General features: G+C 37.6%; 2 protein-coding genes across 2 annotated transcripts; both read left to right on the forward strand.

Annotated features, from left to right (window-relative positions):
• Positions 1-847: 847 nt before the first annotated feature.
• On the forward strand, positions 848-4397 carry LOC122642283 (disease resistance protein L6-like). The gene is made up of 3 exons (XM_043835723.1): positions 848-1383; positions 2321-3428; positions 3685-4397. The coding sequence occupies exons 1-3, from the start codon at positions 863-865 to the stop codon at positions 3979-3981; spliced, it is 1926 nt and encodes a 641-aa protein (XP_043691658.1). The 5' UTR covers positions 848-862; the 3' UTR covers positions 3982-4397.
• Positions 4398-9748: 5351 nt separating this feature from the next.
• LOC122643663 (disease resistance protein L6-like) lies at positions 9749-14196 on the forward strand. The gene is made up of 4 exons (XM_043837264.1): positions 9749-9889; positions 10404-10891; positions 12748-13849; positions 14083-14196. The coding sequence occupies exons 1-4, from the start codon at positions 9749-9751 to the stop codon at positions 14194-14196; spliced, it is 1845 nt and encodes a 614-aa protein (XP_043693199.1).
• The last annotated feature ends 266 nt before the right edge of the window (positions 14197-14462 follow it).

Genomic DNA, 14462 nt, shown 5'->3' on the forward strand with positions numbered 1-14462 from the left:
ATCATGATCTAAGAGATATGGATTGAGAGAGAATTGTATCCGCTAGGGAGGAAGGTCCGGGTTACACAAGGCGGATATGTAAACGGATGGTCGAAAATCCGAATCCGATCCGCATCCGAATCCGTTTAGAGGTATCCGTATTCGGCTAGGGAATATCCGGCTCCGATCACATCCGATCCGTATCCGATCCGAATCCGATCCGTTTACATCCCTACTTGAGGCCCAGGTCCATGCTTGTGTGCATATTACCATTGGTCAGCGTGTGCAGGGTCAGTCTTCTCTATAAAATATTTCTCAGATTTGAGTCCTCTGCGGCATGCTGGCTGTTCTGCGCTACCACAGTGAGGCATGCAATGATCGCTTTACCCCCACTTAGGCAGGGGTATGACGGTCATTGCACACCTTGCTTTGTAGGCGCTACAGTGGGCAGTGGGCCGTTGGCGATCTGTATCTCTCACTGATGACCGACCTCCATGATGGAACCCACGCGTTTTCACAATCTCAGTTGTGTCTTGGAAACTTTCTGATAATTTCCTCTTGGAATTCATTAGGACACCAAAGGATCAAGCTACCCTTTACATAGTGGAACCCACGCGGTTTCACAATTTCCTGTTTCTTGGAAGCTTTCTATACTTTTTCTCTTGGAGTCGATTATAGGACACTAAAGAGAGCTCTTCTTCAAGGGTCAGCAGGCTATACCCTTTACATAATGGAACCCACACGGTTTCACAATCTGTGTGTCTTGATACTTTCCTCTTGGAATCAATTATTAAGACACCAAGAGAGCTCCTCCTCCAGTCTACTAGGTTAGCAGATTCATGGAAATATAAAGAAGAAGGTTAACCATTGCAACTGCAGCTTCATGGCGAAACTGATGACTGAGGCATCCTCCTCCTCCTCCTCCTCTGCTTCTTCTTCATCTGGATCTTCTTCCAATTTCGATGTGTTTCTTAACTTCAGGGGTGAAGATACTCGCAAAAACTTCACCGGATTCCTTCACAAAGCTCTGAAAAACAGTGGAATCAACGACTTCATTGATAGTGAAAATTTGTGGGTGGGAGAAGCCATAGGCCCAGCCCTCCTTAGCGCGATTGAGGGATCCAAAATCTCAATCCCTATCTTCTCCAAAGGTTACGCCACTAGCAAATGGTGTCTCCTGGAACTTTCTCATATACTTCAGTGTCACACATCCAATGCTCAAATGGTCCTCCCCATATTCTTAGACGTTGAGCCATCGCATGTTCGAAATCAGACTGGAAGTTTTGAAGGGCCGTTTCAAGAGCATGAGAAGAATTTTGAGCCCCATACCGTAGAGAGTTGGAGGGAAGCTTTGAGAAAGATAGGGGATCTAAAGGGATGGGTTCTCAAGGAAGACGCAAATGAGTGAGTGTCTCAAAATCCTCTTAAACTTTGGAGGATTATTTTGTTTATTAATTTATTTCATTCATTCCATTACCCATCCTTACATTCCCATCCTTTGCAACTTTACTCTCATTCCCTCTCCTAATATATTGCTTGAATCTTAATTTTTTATTATAAATTTAATAAAATTGCTTACCTTATTATTATTATTATTTATAAATAAGAATAATGTCATTACTTTTTTTTTTTTTTTTTTAATCTGTTATTCTTTAGAATGAATTTTGCTAACCATAGTGAATGAGACCTATGAAAACAAACTCAAAGCGTAAGGAATAAATAATTTCAAGAAGGAAATACCAAGATGTCTACTTGCTTACAAGTACGAAAAATTTTGTGCAACATTGAATTAGGGGTATCCTATTGATGGATCATATTCATTATTTAATGCCAACATCAATGGTTGACCTTCCCTTTGTATCTCAAGTGGTTAAAGATTTTCAAGAAATAAAACATTTCAAACTCATTTGGCATACTATCTAGGATCTTCTTTCTACATTGTTTGAACTCCAAGGTGGTAGCTAGGTTAATAAGAGAGATTCAATTTTCCTTTTACAAATTATAATATCTAATAGCTCCAAGTCAGGTAGTATGAGAATTAACTAGTAGTGACTTAGATTGTTCTGATGCTCTATTATCACTCCAGGTGGTATTTCTGTTTATAAAAATGTGCAAACACATTTGATCTAAATCAAAAGCCATTGTACCCATACTTTTGTATATAAGGATGCATATTTCAAATTTGTACGTGAACTGCACTCTGCTTTGTGTTTAATTTGACTGCTCTCCATTCCATTAAAAACTTTAAGTAAATTCATTTGTTTTCTTTTTCTTTTTTTTTTTATTAGGTATTTTTATTTCATTAATTGTCATTGTGATTTTACTTATGAAATGATTGCAGGGACCAAGCAGAGCTTGTTGAATTAGTTGTCAAAAGGGTTCTGGGTGAACTAATCAATAGCACCCACTTGGCTGAAAGTAAATACCTTATTGGAATAGATTCCCATGTAAATCATCTGTTATCTTTATTAAATATTGGTTCAAATGATGTTCAGTTCGTGGGAATTTGTGGTCTCGGTGGCATTGGGAAGACAACTATTGCCAAGGCTCTCTACAATCACATCCTTTCAAGCTTTAATAGACATTGTTTTCTTTCAGACGTTAGAGAACAAGAAACACACTGCAATGGTCTAGTAACTTTGCAGAAGCGTCTTCTTAAAGATATCTTTAAGGAAGACATTGACATAGCTAATTGTCATAAAGGAAAACAATTCATAGAACAAAAATTTCGTACAGAAAATGTTCTTCTTGTCCTTGATGATGTTGACAATCAAGAACAGGTTGGTGCTTTGGCTAGTGAAGTGAATTGGTTTGGTCAAGGAAGCAGGGTTATAATAACGACCAGAGATGAACATATTCTTAATGTGGCTAAAGTTGATGGAGATAAAATATACAGACCTCAAATTCTGGATCATAAGCAATCTCTTCAATTATTTAGTCTGCATACCTTTTCAAGGGACCAACCTCCTAAAGATTATATGCAACTTTCACATGATGTGGCATGTTATTCGGGAGGGTTGCCTTTAACTCTAGAGGTGTGGGGGTCTTACCTATCGGACATATGCAATAAAGGAGTGTGGGAAAGTACGTTACAAGAATTGAAAAACATTCCACATGAAAAAGTCTTGAGAAGGTTGAAGATAAGCTATGATAATCTAGAAAATGGTTATCATAAAGCTATATTTCTTGACGCTGCATGCTTTTTCGTTGGATGGGAGAAAGAAACTGTATATTCTATATGGGAAGGTTGTGGTTATCATCCTGAATCAGTAATATTCAGATTAATTAAAAGGTCCCTTCTAAAATTTGAAGGTAACCGCTTGAGGATGCATGATCAAATAAGAGACATGGGAAGGAGCATTGTCTTAGAAGAAAGCCTTCTGGAGCCGGGTAAGCGTAGTAGGTTATGGTCTCATGATGAAATCTTGGAAGTATTAGAAGAATACAAGGTAAGACCTAAACACATCTCTCTCTCGGTGTTTATATATTAAAAAGTACTTGGATTTCAAGCACAAAAAGTTTATAATGCATTGAGTAATGCTCTAAATTTTAAATTCTTTTGAATAGTGACTTGAATACCCCCCCAACTACCTTTACTATGACACTCCAAATGACACATATGTGTCCTTATATTGCCCATCCTTTTTAATTTCTGGTTTTTGGTGTCCACTGATTTCTATTTACTAGAGTTATTTTTTATTGTAGGGAACTGATATGATAAAAGGCATGATGTTTCCCGATGTCTTTCCACGTATTAATTTGTATAATGAACACTTTGAGATGATGCACAATCTAAGATATCTCGACATTGGTAATGCAAACTACATGGGAGATTTTTCACGCCTTCCTTCTGGGTTAAGGTGGTTCAAGTGGATGGGCTCCGATGGGGATACTATTCCACCAATCAATTTTTATCATAAGAGTCTAGTTTATCTCGACCTATCGGAGAGCGAGATTAAACCAGCCTGGAATGTGGAGCCTGAAGATGAAAATAAGGTATAGCATTTGTTTTTTTCTTTTCTCATTTGATTATTAATTTTCTGGAGAGTATTGTAAATATATACATATATATGTTTTCTCTTCGTTTTGACAGCGGTTCCAAAAGCTGAAAGTTCTCGATCTTAGATATTGTCGATTTCTATCCAAGTCCCTTGACTTTTCATGGTTTCCGAACTTGGAGCGATTATATCTTGGAGGTTGTTATTCCTTGGATAAGTTAGACGAGTCCATAGGGCAGTTGAGTCAGCTCAAAAGTCTTATTCTAAGGGGTAATCAAATGAAGGAGTTGCCTAAGTCCATTGGTGATCTAAAATCTCTAGTCGAACTTGACTTGTCGTGGGGGGCAAAAATCGAAGAACTCCCAGATAGCATTTGCCGGCTGAGTTCTCTCAAAGAGCTTAGACTCCAAGAATGCCACTCACTCAAGAAGCTACCAAGAACAATGGGGGGAATGAAAAGTTTGCGTAGCATTAACCTGGAAGGAAGCAAAATTTCCAAATTTCCTCTTGGAAATTTCAATGCTCTTGAATTTAGAGGAGTTGAAAATGTCCGGTTGTAGTAAGTTGGAATACCTCCCAGAGCTTCCCTTGAGCTTAGTTGTTCTTAATTGGGAACGTTGCACTGTAATTGTAAGACTACCGGATTTGTCGAGGCTGAAAATTTTGACAACATTAGATTTTATGAATTTTGATAAGCTGGAATACCTCCCAGAGCTTCCCTCAAGCTTAGTTGTACTTCGTTGTAGAGATTGGCGTTCATTGGAACAACTACCGGATTTGTCGAGGCTGAAAAATTTGACAACATTAGATGTTTTGGGTTGCGATAAGCTGGAATACCTGCCAGAGCTTACCTCAAGCTTAGTTGTACTTCGTTGTAGAGGTTGCCGTTCATTGGAACGACTACCGGATTTGTCGAGGCTGAAAAATTTGACAACATTAGATGTTTTGGGTTGCAATAAGCTGGAATACCTGCCAGAGCTTACCTCAAGCTTAGTTGTACTTTATTGTGAAGATTGTTGTTCATTGGTACGACTACCAGATTTGTCGAAGCTGAAAAATTTGACACCATTAAAGATTACAGGTTGCAGTAAGTTGGAGGAGATTCGAGGCCTTGAGGGAACTGAATCCTTAATAGAATTGAATGCGCAAGGATGCCATACCTTGACATATGCTCCAAAGAAGATACATGGCCAGGTCCTTTCACTTTCATTGTCTTATTGTTTTACTCCTAGCTACTCTAATTGGAACGAACGATTAGAAACTGCCAATTAGTTTATTATTAGTTTGTTGACTGATGATGGCTCCTTTCCTCTGTTTTGCAGGGAACACTTTTATGGTCACCCCGGGGATATTCTTACTCCTTGATTGTTAATGATGGGAACAATTATAAGGGGTTGATTCTGTGCATTGTTTTGGAATTTCCCTCCGACTTCATTGGTGATCTGCAATTGGAACAAGGTCTGCTTCTAACCTTCGATGTTGATATTTTTGCTTCTATTCGCCATAAAGATAAAACAATCAGTCGTTGCCATACGCTCATAATTGAGGATGTTGATATTACTAAGCGACATATATTCTACTTTCACCATTTCAAAGGCTTTGATTGGTTTGGGATTCCGTTAAATGGAAAAGTAGATATTGAAGATTTGTATTTTTGTGAATCTGGGTTTTATAAGTCACTTTGTGAAACTTACTATCTGGCAAGAGACTATTCTATAGTCAAATCGTGGGTGGTCTTGTTCTTGGAGAACAGGGAACCTGATGATGATCAGCAAAATCCCAATTATGATCAACATTCAATTGGCATGATGGTAGCAGAACTCTTCGATTGGTCATATCGCAGCAACGATAATGGTGTTGTTCCTTCTCTTAACCAGAGCTTTACATGTTTGCCACGAGGGGAGGTTGAAGGATCAAATTCTGCTCCTAAAGAAGAGGAGGAAGACAAATCATTGATGAGGGTTAGTAAATACAAGTCATCATCATGTGTAGTAGGAGAGGAGAGGAATTGTTTAGGATTCGACTCTGTTTCTGAAGTAGTGGGGAATGACGAAGAGTTACTGAGGTCTAGCAAGAGAGCTCGTCTACATTACAACAATGATGAGGCATCAGGTCCTTCTGACATTTAACAATGTATATTACCATTTTTTTTTATCTGTAAACAGATTACCAATTCTGATGGTGAGAACAGTATCACATTCTCTTCTATTGCTGATACTTCCAGGAGTGCTCCTTATTCTCCCAACAGAAAATGAGGTGGGGGAAATTTAAGGCAGAAAACTTCTTAGCTTTTCATAGCCCAGACAATTTAATGAAGAGAGTAGAGAGTGAACTGAAGCAGTAAGCTAAGACAGAAAAATACATGTTCTGCTCTGCATAATAATCTGACAAAGTCTGTGCTTAAAGAAAGCAGGTCAGATGGCCAATGAAACATTAACTAAATCATAGACTGCAAAAGGGAATAAAAAGAATAGTAGAGGAAGAAGAAGATGAGAGGGATTCAAAGGGAGATGGGTAATCAGAAAACAGAAAAAAATTTAGGTGGGGATATGATGATGCTCACGAAGGAGTCCTTCAAGAAAACTCTACAACTCTCTATAAGAGGTCAGAAGTCAACAAAGACTTTTCTTTACGGCTTTAATAAATTTAGTTTTAAGGTTCTTGAATGAAGTAAAGTGAGATAGTTTGGGAGATGACATGACTTCATCTGCAAATTTCCAAATCAATTTGCATTATCATACACGCAATGTCTATTATAAGACTGAAGAAACAAAGGACTTTAACAGAACACAATCTACTAGACTGATGAAACCTTGTTACAAAGAACATAAACACTCTCCCCTAAATAAAATCTGAAATGTGCTCAATATTATAGAACCTTCTCTCTGCTTAAAGTATTCTAAACATACTGTTAATTTTGACTATTTTATTTAGCAAATCCTTGACTTACTTGTTTGAGATACAGTAAAAGATCTATATAGATCACGTAGAATGTATCAGTCTGATGGGAACCTGGATCACAACTAGGAGAATTAGGTATTTACTTTCTCATTAAACCATATATTTGATCTATCATCCTCTTCCTTTGACTTTCATGATTTCAGGTGGTTACTTAAAATACAAATATCTAACAAACAAAACAAATGAAGATCCTGTCATTCCATTCTGGCTTAATGGTGCTATCATCCAATTGGGTAAATTTAAAACTTAAATATCTGTAAATACAGTTGAACTTCCAGGATGAGTCAGATGTTGAATCAACCAATTTCCATCAACCAGAGCAGACCATAAGGGACAAGAACCTTACAAGATTTATTGTTTTTTCCAACTTTAAAATGGGTTTTCAGGCATATATATGGATACATTGCAGGCTTCTTGTTGCATAGGAGCCGTGTACATGCATGGAACCTTAAAATATATAATAGAAGTTGTCAAGTCCATGGATTGAAGTGTTAGTCATTAACGCCTGAGATCGATATTCAATATAGCATGTCTCCCTTCATATTTTTTGACCTTTTTAATTTCTTTATTTGTAAATTTGTATGGGTTGGATCTTGGAATGCAAAAGTCTTTATAAACATTACCCAATGTTGGAGTTGTCCCTAATTGGCGACGAATCACAATTAAAGAAAAGGACTATTTCATTATTCAGCTTACAAGTTACAATAATGTTCCACATTCAACCCCCCCCCCTCTCAAGTCTTCAAACTGTCGGGATCAGAACTGACCTCAATCTCTACAATGTATTAGCATAAACCCCTTCAGCCTTCAATCCAACTGATGAAAGTTTAGATGGCACAACCACTTCAGAAAATGTCAAAAGAGATGTTCATCAAGGTACACCTGAGATTTCTAGCAGGTGGATGGGTATGCACCCTTCTTGGGTTGTTTTGAGGATTGCCAAAATGAAAAGAAGCTTTTTCTTAGATAATTGAGCAGCGGGAGCATAAAGGGAGGAAGAACATTGTGTGTGTAGCTACTCTTGCTCAGTAAGAGTGGATGTGCCAGTGCTGGCTGCTGCTTATTCAGCCCTTCAATAATAAAAGAGAAGGCCCCAAACGTGACACAACTCTGAAGAAGAGCCTGTGGTGCACCTGCATAAAAAACAGTTAATAAGCCAAAGAAAAGGCACCAAATTACTCTTCCTTCCCTTTTCTATTTTGAAAGCAAGACAATAAAGAACAATTGGAGGGTCACAATGTACGCAACTTTACCTCTGCTTTCGCAGAGAGGCTGATTCGAGACTCAAACCCTTGACCATACTTTAACACTTCAAATTGGATAAATATGCTGCTTTCATCTGCACTATGGTAGGAATGATGTTATGTGCAACTGAAGTTGATCGAGTAGTGGACACAGTGGGAGACCTTACAACACTAAGTCTTGGGCCAAATTACTCTTCCTTCCCTTACCTATTTTGAAAGCAAGACAATGAAGAACAATTGGAGAATTATAAGGAACAGAACACACTGGTTTCTTAGAGGGAAACCTTCCTTCTTTTGCACAAGGCAACAGGAAATAGTTAGACACAAACAGTAATAACAGTACGTCCTCCTCCCTAAACTTCACCTTGTCCTCAAGTGTGGTTGGTAACTGGAAATCTCAGCTCCATCTGCTCCAAGTCTTCCCAAGTCACATCTAATTGATAGAGTCCCTTGCAGTGTATGAGCACTTCTTCACGTCGTTTCCTGATTCGACGTTCAACCACAGCTTGTGACCATGCCAAAACAGCATCTTGTCCCTCTTGCAAATTTGGCAACTCCTGTTGCACTTGCACCACTTTTCTGACTTTCTTTTTCAGTTAAGATACATGGAAAACAGGGTGAATCCTTGATCCACTGGACAGCTTGAGTTTGTATGCCATGAGCCCCATCTTCTGGATGATTTCGAATGGCCCATAATATCTTGGTGATAATTTGAGGTTTTTCTCATTTCTCGATATGAATTCAAAAATATGAAGCAGATTATTAAGCAAAATGCAAGCCAAAAAAAAAAAGCTGTACGAAGAACAGAGAGAAAGAGACAAAGCGCGTCCATAATATATAATTTGAAGATGTTATTAAGGGAAAAAAAAAATGGAGCCACAGAGGTTGAAGTGTACGGGTGAGATATTGGAATGAAATGAGCAAATTTGGACATGCCAGATAGAAGTCCTCAAAGTTGGAAGTCCATCAATAAAATCCATGGAGAGATCTGTTCATAATACCTGAATGGGAATGGGTAGGGAATAAGAAGGCCAGATGGTGAAGCATTTTCCCATTTTTGCTATTGACACACGTCAAACTACTTGATATGATCCTTGATGTCTTACCTCATGTCTTTCCAGAAAAATATTGATCTTATTCTTCGAAAGGTCTTATGGGAGCCCTCATGTATACTAGAAGAAAAATTCTATCTTTGAAGAATAGAATTCCTTCTTTGTAATTCGAAGGACCCAAGCTTATCCTTGCTGCACACAGCTCACAAGTTCCTCCTAGGTTGGATTACTTACAATTTCCTCATAAATTGGAGTGAACCAATTGGGGAATTGATTTTGGAAATTGCAAAACTCTTTTCCTCCCGAGAATGACTGAAATGACCGCCCCATCCCACCTCATGTGTATGGACAACGCATCCTGCACTCTGTGTCTGTGGTGCAGAGAACATCTCCCCTTTAAAAATAATGTAAAATTATGTATCCCTTGGGAAGTCTCTGTCGACAGTGGCCCTAAAACGTACCTAACAGTATAAAATTAAATATTATAATATATAATGAGTAGGTGTTACAGTCAATGTGGTATGAGTCAAAGTCTTTGGAATCAAAATCCTCTACTTCCATCTGCCCTTACTTCCGTGTGCGCCTCTCACACAAGCAAGGCAGAAGTCACCGCCTTATCCCCACTCGGACAAGGCACTCGAGCAGGGGTAAGACGGTAAGTTCTGCCTTCTTGTGTGTGGGGCACAAACAGAAAATACGGGCAGCGGCAATAGAGGATCTGGACTCAAAAGTCTCCATGTTCATGTTGCTTTCTTTTATGGTTTTTGTTCCTAACATGTTTCACTATCACCACCTAATCCACCTGTCCATAAGACTCCAAGATTCCTTCCACTATACAAAGCTATCCCCAAGCATTTCAAACTTATTTTATAGATTGGTTCCTTCGGAGAAAGTGGAAGAAATCTTTTCTATATCAAAAAAAAAAGAAGACAAAAAAAAAGACATTAGCAATCCTCACCCTGTCCATAGTGGAACCCTCACGCTTTCACTATCTCTGTTTGTTTGAAGCTGCCTGACACTTTCCACTTGGAATCAATTTGGACACCAAGAAAGCTCCTCCAGTCTACTGGGTTAGCACATTCAAGCAGGATAGATATAGAAGAAGAAAGCTCCTTTAACATCTGATCTGCAATTGCAACTGCAGCAGCTTCATGGCAAAACTGACTTAGGCATCATCCTCCTCCTCTGCTTCTTCATCTGGATCTTCCAAATTTGATGTGTTTCTTAACTTCAGGGGTGAAGATACTCGCAAAAATTTCACCGGATTCCTTCACAAAGCCCTGAAAGATAGTGGAATCAATGTCTTTATAGATAGAGAAAAATTGTGGGTCGGAGAAGCCATAGGCCCAGCACTCCTTGGGGCGATACAGGGATCCAAAATCTCAATCCCTGTCTTCTCCAAAGGTTACGCCTCTAGCAAATGGTGCCTCATGGAGCTCTCTCAGATGCTTCATAGCCATACATCCAATGGTCAAATGGTCCTCCCCATATTCTTTGACGTTGAGCCATCCCATGTAAGAAATCAGACCGGAAGTTTTGAAGGACCATTTCGAGAACATGACAAGAATTTTGACCCACATATCGTAAACAGTTGGAAGGAAGCTTTGAGAATGGTAGGGGAGCTAAAGGGATGGGTTCTCAAGGAAGATGCAAATGAGTGAGTCTCAAATCTCAATCTCACAAACTTTGTTCCAAGGCAATCTCATTATCATGCATATATACATTTTAAAACTTGTTTGGTGCATTGGTCAAATGCTCACTTGCTGAACGCTTGATCACGAGTTCAAGTCTTGGAAACAGGGGTAAGACTACGTACATTTGACCTTCCCCAGACCCCCTGCTAAACTCAGGAGCCTTGTGCAATGTACAATGGATGCGGCCTTTTATATATATCTTAAAACTTCAAAGATTATTTGTTTATTTCATTCCAGCCCATTATACTCCCATCCTTTGCTACGTTCCCTTCACGTTCCCTCCTAATATATTCTTTGATTCTTAAGATTTTATGATAAATTTGACAAAATTACTTACCTTATCAAAAATCAAATATTGCCACTGTGAATATTTTGTTTATAGTCATAAAATGTTTAAACACAAGGGTATTATATATATATATATATATATATTTTTTTTTTTGTATAAATAACAGTATTATCATTAATTTTTTTATCTATTGCTCTTTAGAATGAATTTTGTCAACCAAAGAGAATGGGACCTATGAAAACAAACTTCGAATGTAAAAAAGGAATAATTGCAAGAAGTATATATGTTTACTTGTCTTACGGATATGAAAATTTTAGTGCAACATTGGATTAGGGGTATCGATGGTTTAAAGTATCGCCCCGTATCGCATCGTATTGATCAATATGTATCCGTATCATAGGGTATCGATACCATATAGTGAGGATATGTCTCTTCTTTTTCTTTTAAAAAAAATCTATCAATCGACATTGCATTGTATCGGCTGATACGACACGATACGATCAATATATACCAATACTCTTGACATTCCAATACTCTCGATACGATTGAGTTACGGGTTGAATTTTTTTTTTTAAAGTATCAGTTTTTATCGGCCAATACGATGCGATAAATGTAATATATTACGATACCTTGTCATACGCACATTAAAAGACACATGTGACTTTAGAATCAGGATTCCAGAAACCAAAAAGCACCAACAGTACTTGGAGAAACAAGTTTTCACCCAAAACTTCAACTTTATGACCTCTTCCTTAAAATTTCATGCTTGGGGCTTTGATTCCTTGCTGAAAAACGAATCAAATAAATGAAACAAACTGCTATATTGCTTATCTGTATTGTATTTTGCTCCACAAATTTATTTTGATGGGTATCTTGACCATTTCCATGTGTATCTGTAGCGTGCGATATGTATTTCCGATAGGATACGTTTCTTAAAATCACCCCACCAATAAAATACGGCGATACCGATACTTCAAACCTTGGGGTATCCTGGTGATCGATCATATTCATAATTTGGTGCAACATCAATGGTTGACCATATTTTAAAACCTTCCCCTTGTATCTCAAGTGGTTCAAGATTTTTCAAGAAATAAAACATTTCAAACCCATTTGGCATGTTATCTAGGTCTTTCTACATTGTTAGAAGTCCAAAGTGGTTAGGTTAATAAGAGAGATTCAATTTTCCTCTTGTTAAGTTATATATATAAAATATCCCCAAGTCATTAAGTATGAGAATTAACTAGTAACTTTGATTGTTCTGATGCTCTATTATCACTCCAATGTTACTTCTGTTAATATAATTAAAAGGTGCAAACACATTTGACCTAAATCAAAGTCACTACACACCTACTTTGTATATGAGGATACATATAGCAAATTTGTACCCGTACTTTATTCTCATTTGCGTTTAATTTGACTGCTTTCCATTCCATCAAAAATTGTGAATTCATTTGTTTTCTTCATTTTTTTAAAGTATGTATTTTCATCACATTAGTTGTCATCGTGATTTTACTTATGAAATGATTGCAGGGACCAAGCAGAGCTAGTTGAATTAGTTGTCAAAAGGGTTCTAGGTGAACTGATCAATAACACCCACTTGGCTGAATGTAAATACCTTATTGGAATAGATTCCCATGTAAATAATCTGTTATCTTTATTAAATATTGGTTTCAATGATGTTCAGTTCGTGGGAATTTGTGGTCTCGGTGGCATTGGGAAGACAACTATTGCCAAGGCTCTCTACAATCGTATCTTTTCATGTTTCAATAAGCATAGTTTTCTTTCAGATGTTAGAGAACAGGCAACACAATCCATGGGTCTAGCAACTTTGCAAAAGCGTCTTCTTAAAGATATCTTCAAAGCAGACATTGACATAGCTGATTGTCATAGAGGAAAAAGATTGATAGAACAAAAACTTTGTACAGAAAATGTTCTTCTTGTTCTTGATGATGTTGACAATCAAGAACAGGTTGGTGCTTTGGCTAGTGAATTGAATTGGTTTGGTCAAGGAAGCAGGGTCATAATAACAACCAGAAATGAACATATTCTGAGTGTGGCTAAAGTTGATAAAATATATTGGCCTCAAGTTCTGGATCATAGTCAATCTCTTCAACTATTTAGTTTGCATGCCTTTTCAAGGGACCAACCTCCTAAAGATTACAAGCTAATTTCAGATGATGTGACATGTTATTCGGGAGGGTTGCCTTTAACTTTAAAGGTGTTGGGGTCTTACCTATCGGGCATAAGCAGCAAAGAAGTGTGGGAAAGTACATTTCAAAAATTAAAAGAAATTCCACATGGAGAAATCCAGAGAAGGTTGAAGATAAGTTATGATAATCTAGAAGATGGTCATCAAAAAGCTATCTTTCTTGATGCTGCATGTTTCTTCATTGGATGGGAAAAAGAAACTGTATATTCCATATGGGATTCATGTGGCTATCATCCTAAATCAGCAATATACGGACTAACTAAAAGGTCCCTTGTACAATTTGAAGATAACTTGTTGAGGATGCATGACCAAATTCGAGACATGGGAAGGAACATTGTCTTCGAAGAAAGCCTTATGGAGCCGGGTAAACGTAGTAGATTATGGTCTCATGGTGAAATCTTGGAAGTATTAAAAGAATACAAGGTAAGACCTAAACCCATCTCTCTCTCTCTCATTGTGTCTCTCTATGTGTGTGTGTTATAATAAAAAGTACATGGATTTCAAGCACAAAATGTTTATAATGCATTATAATGCATTGAGTAATGCTCTGAATTCTTACCAAAAAATAAAAGTAATGCTATGAATTTAATGCATCCTTATCATTGCCCTTTTGGTGTCTACTGATTTCTATTTACTAGAGTTATTTTTTATTGTAGGGAACTGATATGATAAAAGGCATGATGCTTCCCTGCTATTTCTTTTCACATATTAATTTATATAGTGAACACTTTGAGATGATGCACAATCTAAGATATCTCAGACATTGGTAATGCAAACTACATGGGAGATTTTTCACGCCTTCCTTCTGGGTTAAGGTGGTTCAAGTGGATGGGCTTCCATGGGGATACTATTCCACCAACAAATTTTTATCATAAGAATCTAGTTTATCTCGACCTATCGAAGAGCAAGATTAAACTAGCCTGGAATGTGGAGCCTGAAGGTGAAAATAAGGTATAGTATTTGTTTTTTTCTTTTCTCATTTGATTATTAATTTTCTGGATAGTATTGTAAATATATACATATATGTTTTCTCTTC

The sequence above is a fragment of the Telopea speciosissima genome, chromosome 10, assembly GCF_018873765.1.
Source record: "Telopea speciosissima isolate NSW1024214 ecotype Mountain lineage chromosome 10, Tspe_v1, whole genome shotgun sequence".
Taxonomy (NCBI): domain Eukaryota; kingdom Viridiplantae; phylum Streptophyta; class Magnoliopsida; order Proteales; family Proteaceae; genus Telopea; species Telopea speciosissima.

Bases quoted from the DNA above. Each gene is read 5' to 3' on its own strand.
- LOC122643663 (XM_043837264.1), top strand. From the start codon at position 9,749: ATGTGGTATGAGTCAAAGTCTTTGGAATCAAAATCCTCTACTTCCATC. The intron at 9,890-10,403 runs GTAAGTTCTGCC...AAACTGACTTAG, and splicing joins ACTCGAGCAGGGGTAAGACG to GCATCATCCTCCTCCTCTGC. The intron at 10,892-12,747 runs GTGAGTCTCAAA...AAATGATTGCAG, and splicing joins CTCAAGGAAGATGCAAATGA to GGACCAAGCAGAGCTAGTTG.
- LOC122642283 (XM_043835723.1), top strand. From the start codon at position 863: ATGGCGAAACTGATGACTGAGGCATCCTCCTCCTCCTCCTCCTCTGCT. The intron at 1,384-2,320 runs GTGAGTGTCTCA...AAATGATTGCAG, and splicing joins CTCAAGGAAGACGCAAATGA to GGACCAAGCAGAGCTTGTTG. The intron at 3,429-3,684 runs GTAAGACCTAAA...TTTTTATTGTAG, and splicing joins AAGTATTAGAAGAATACAAG to GGAACTGATATGATAAAAGG.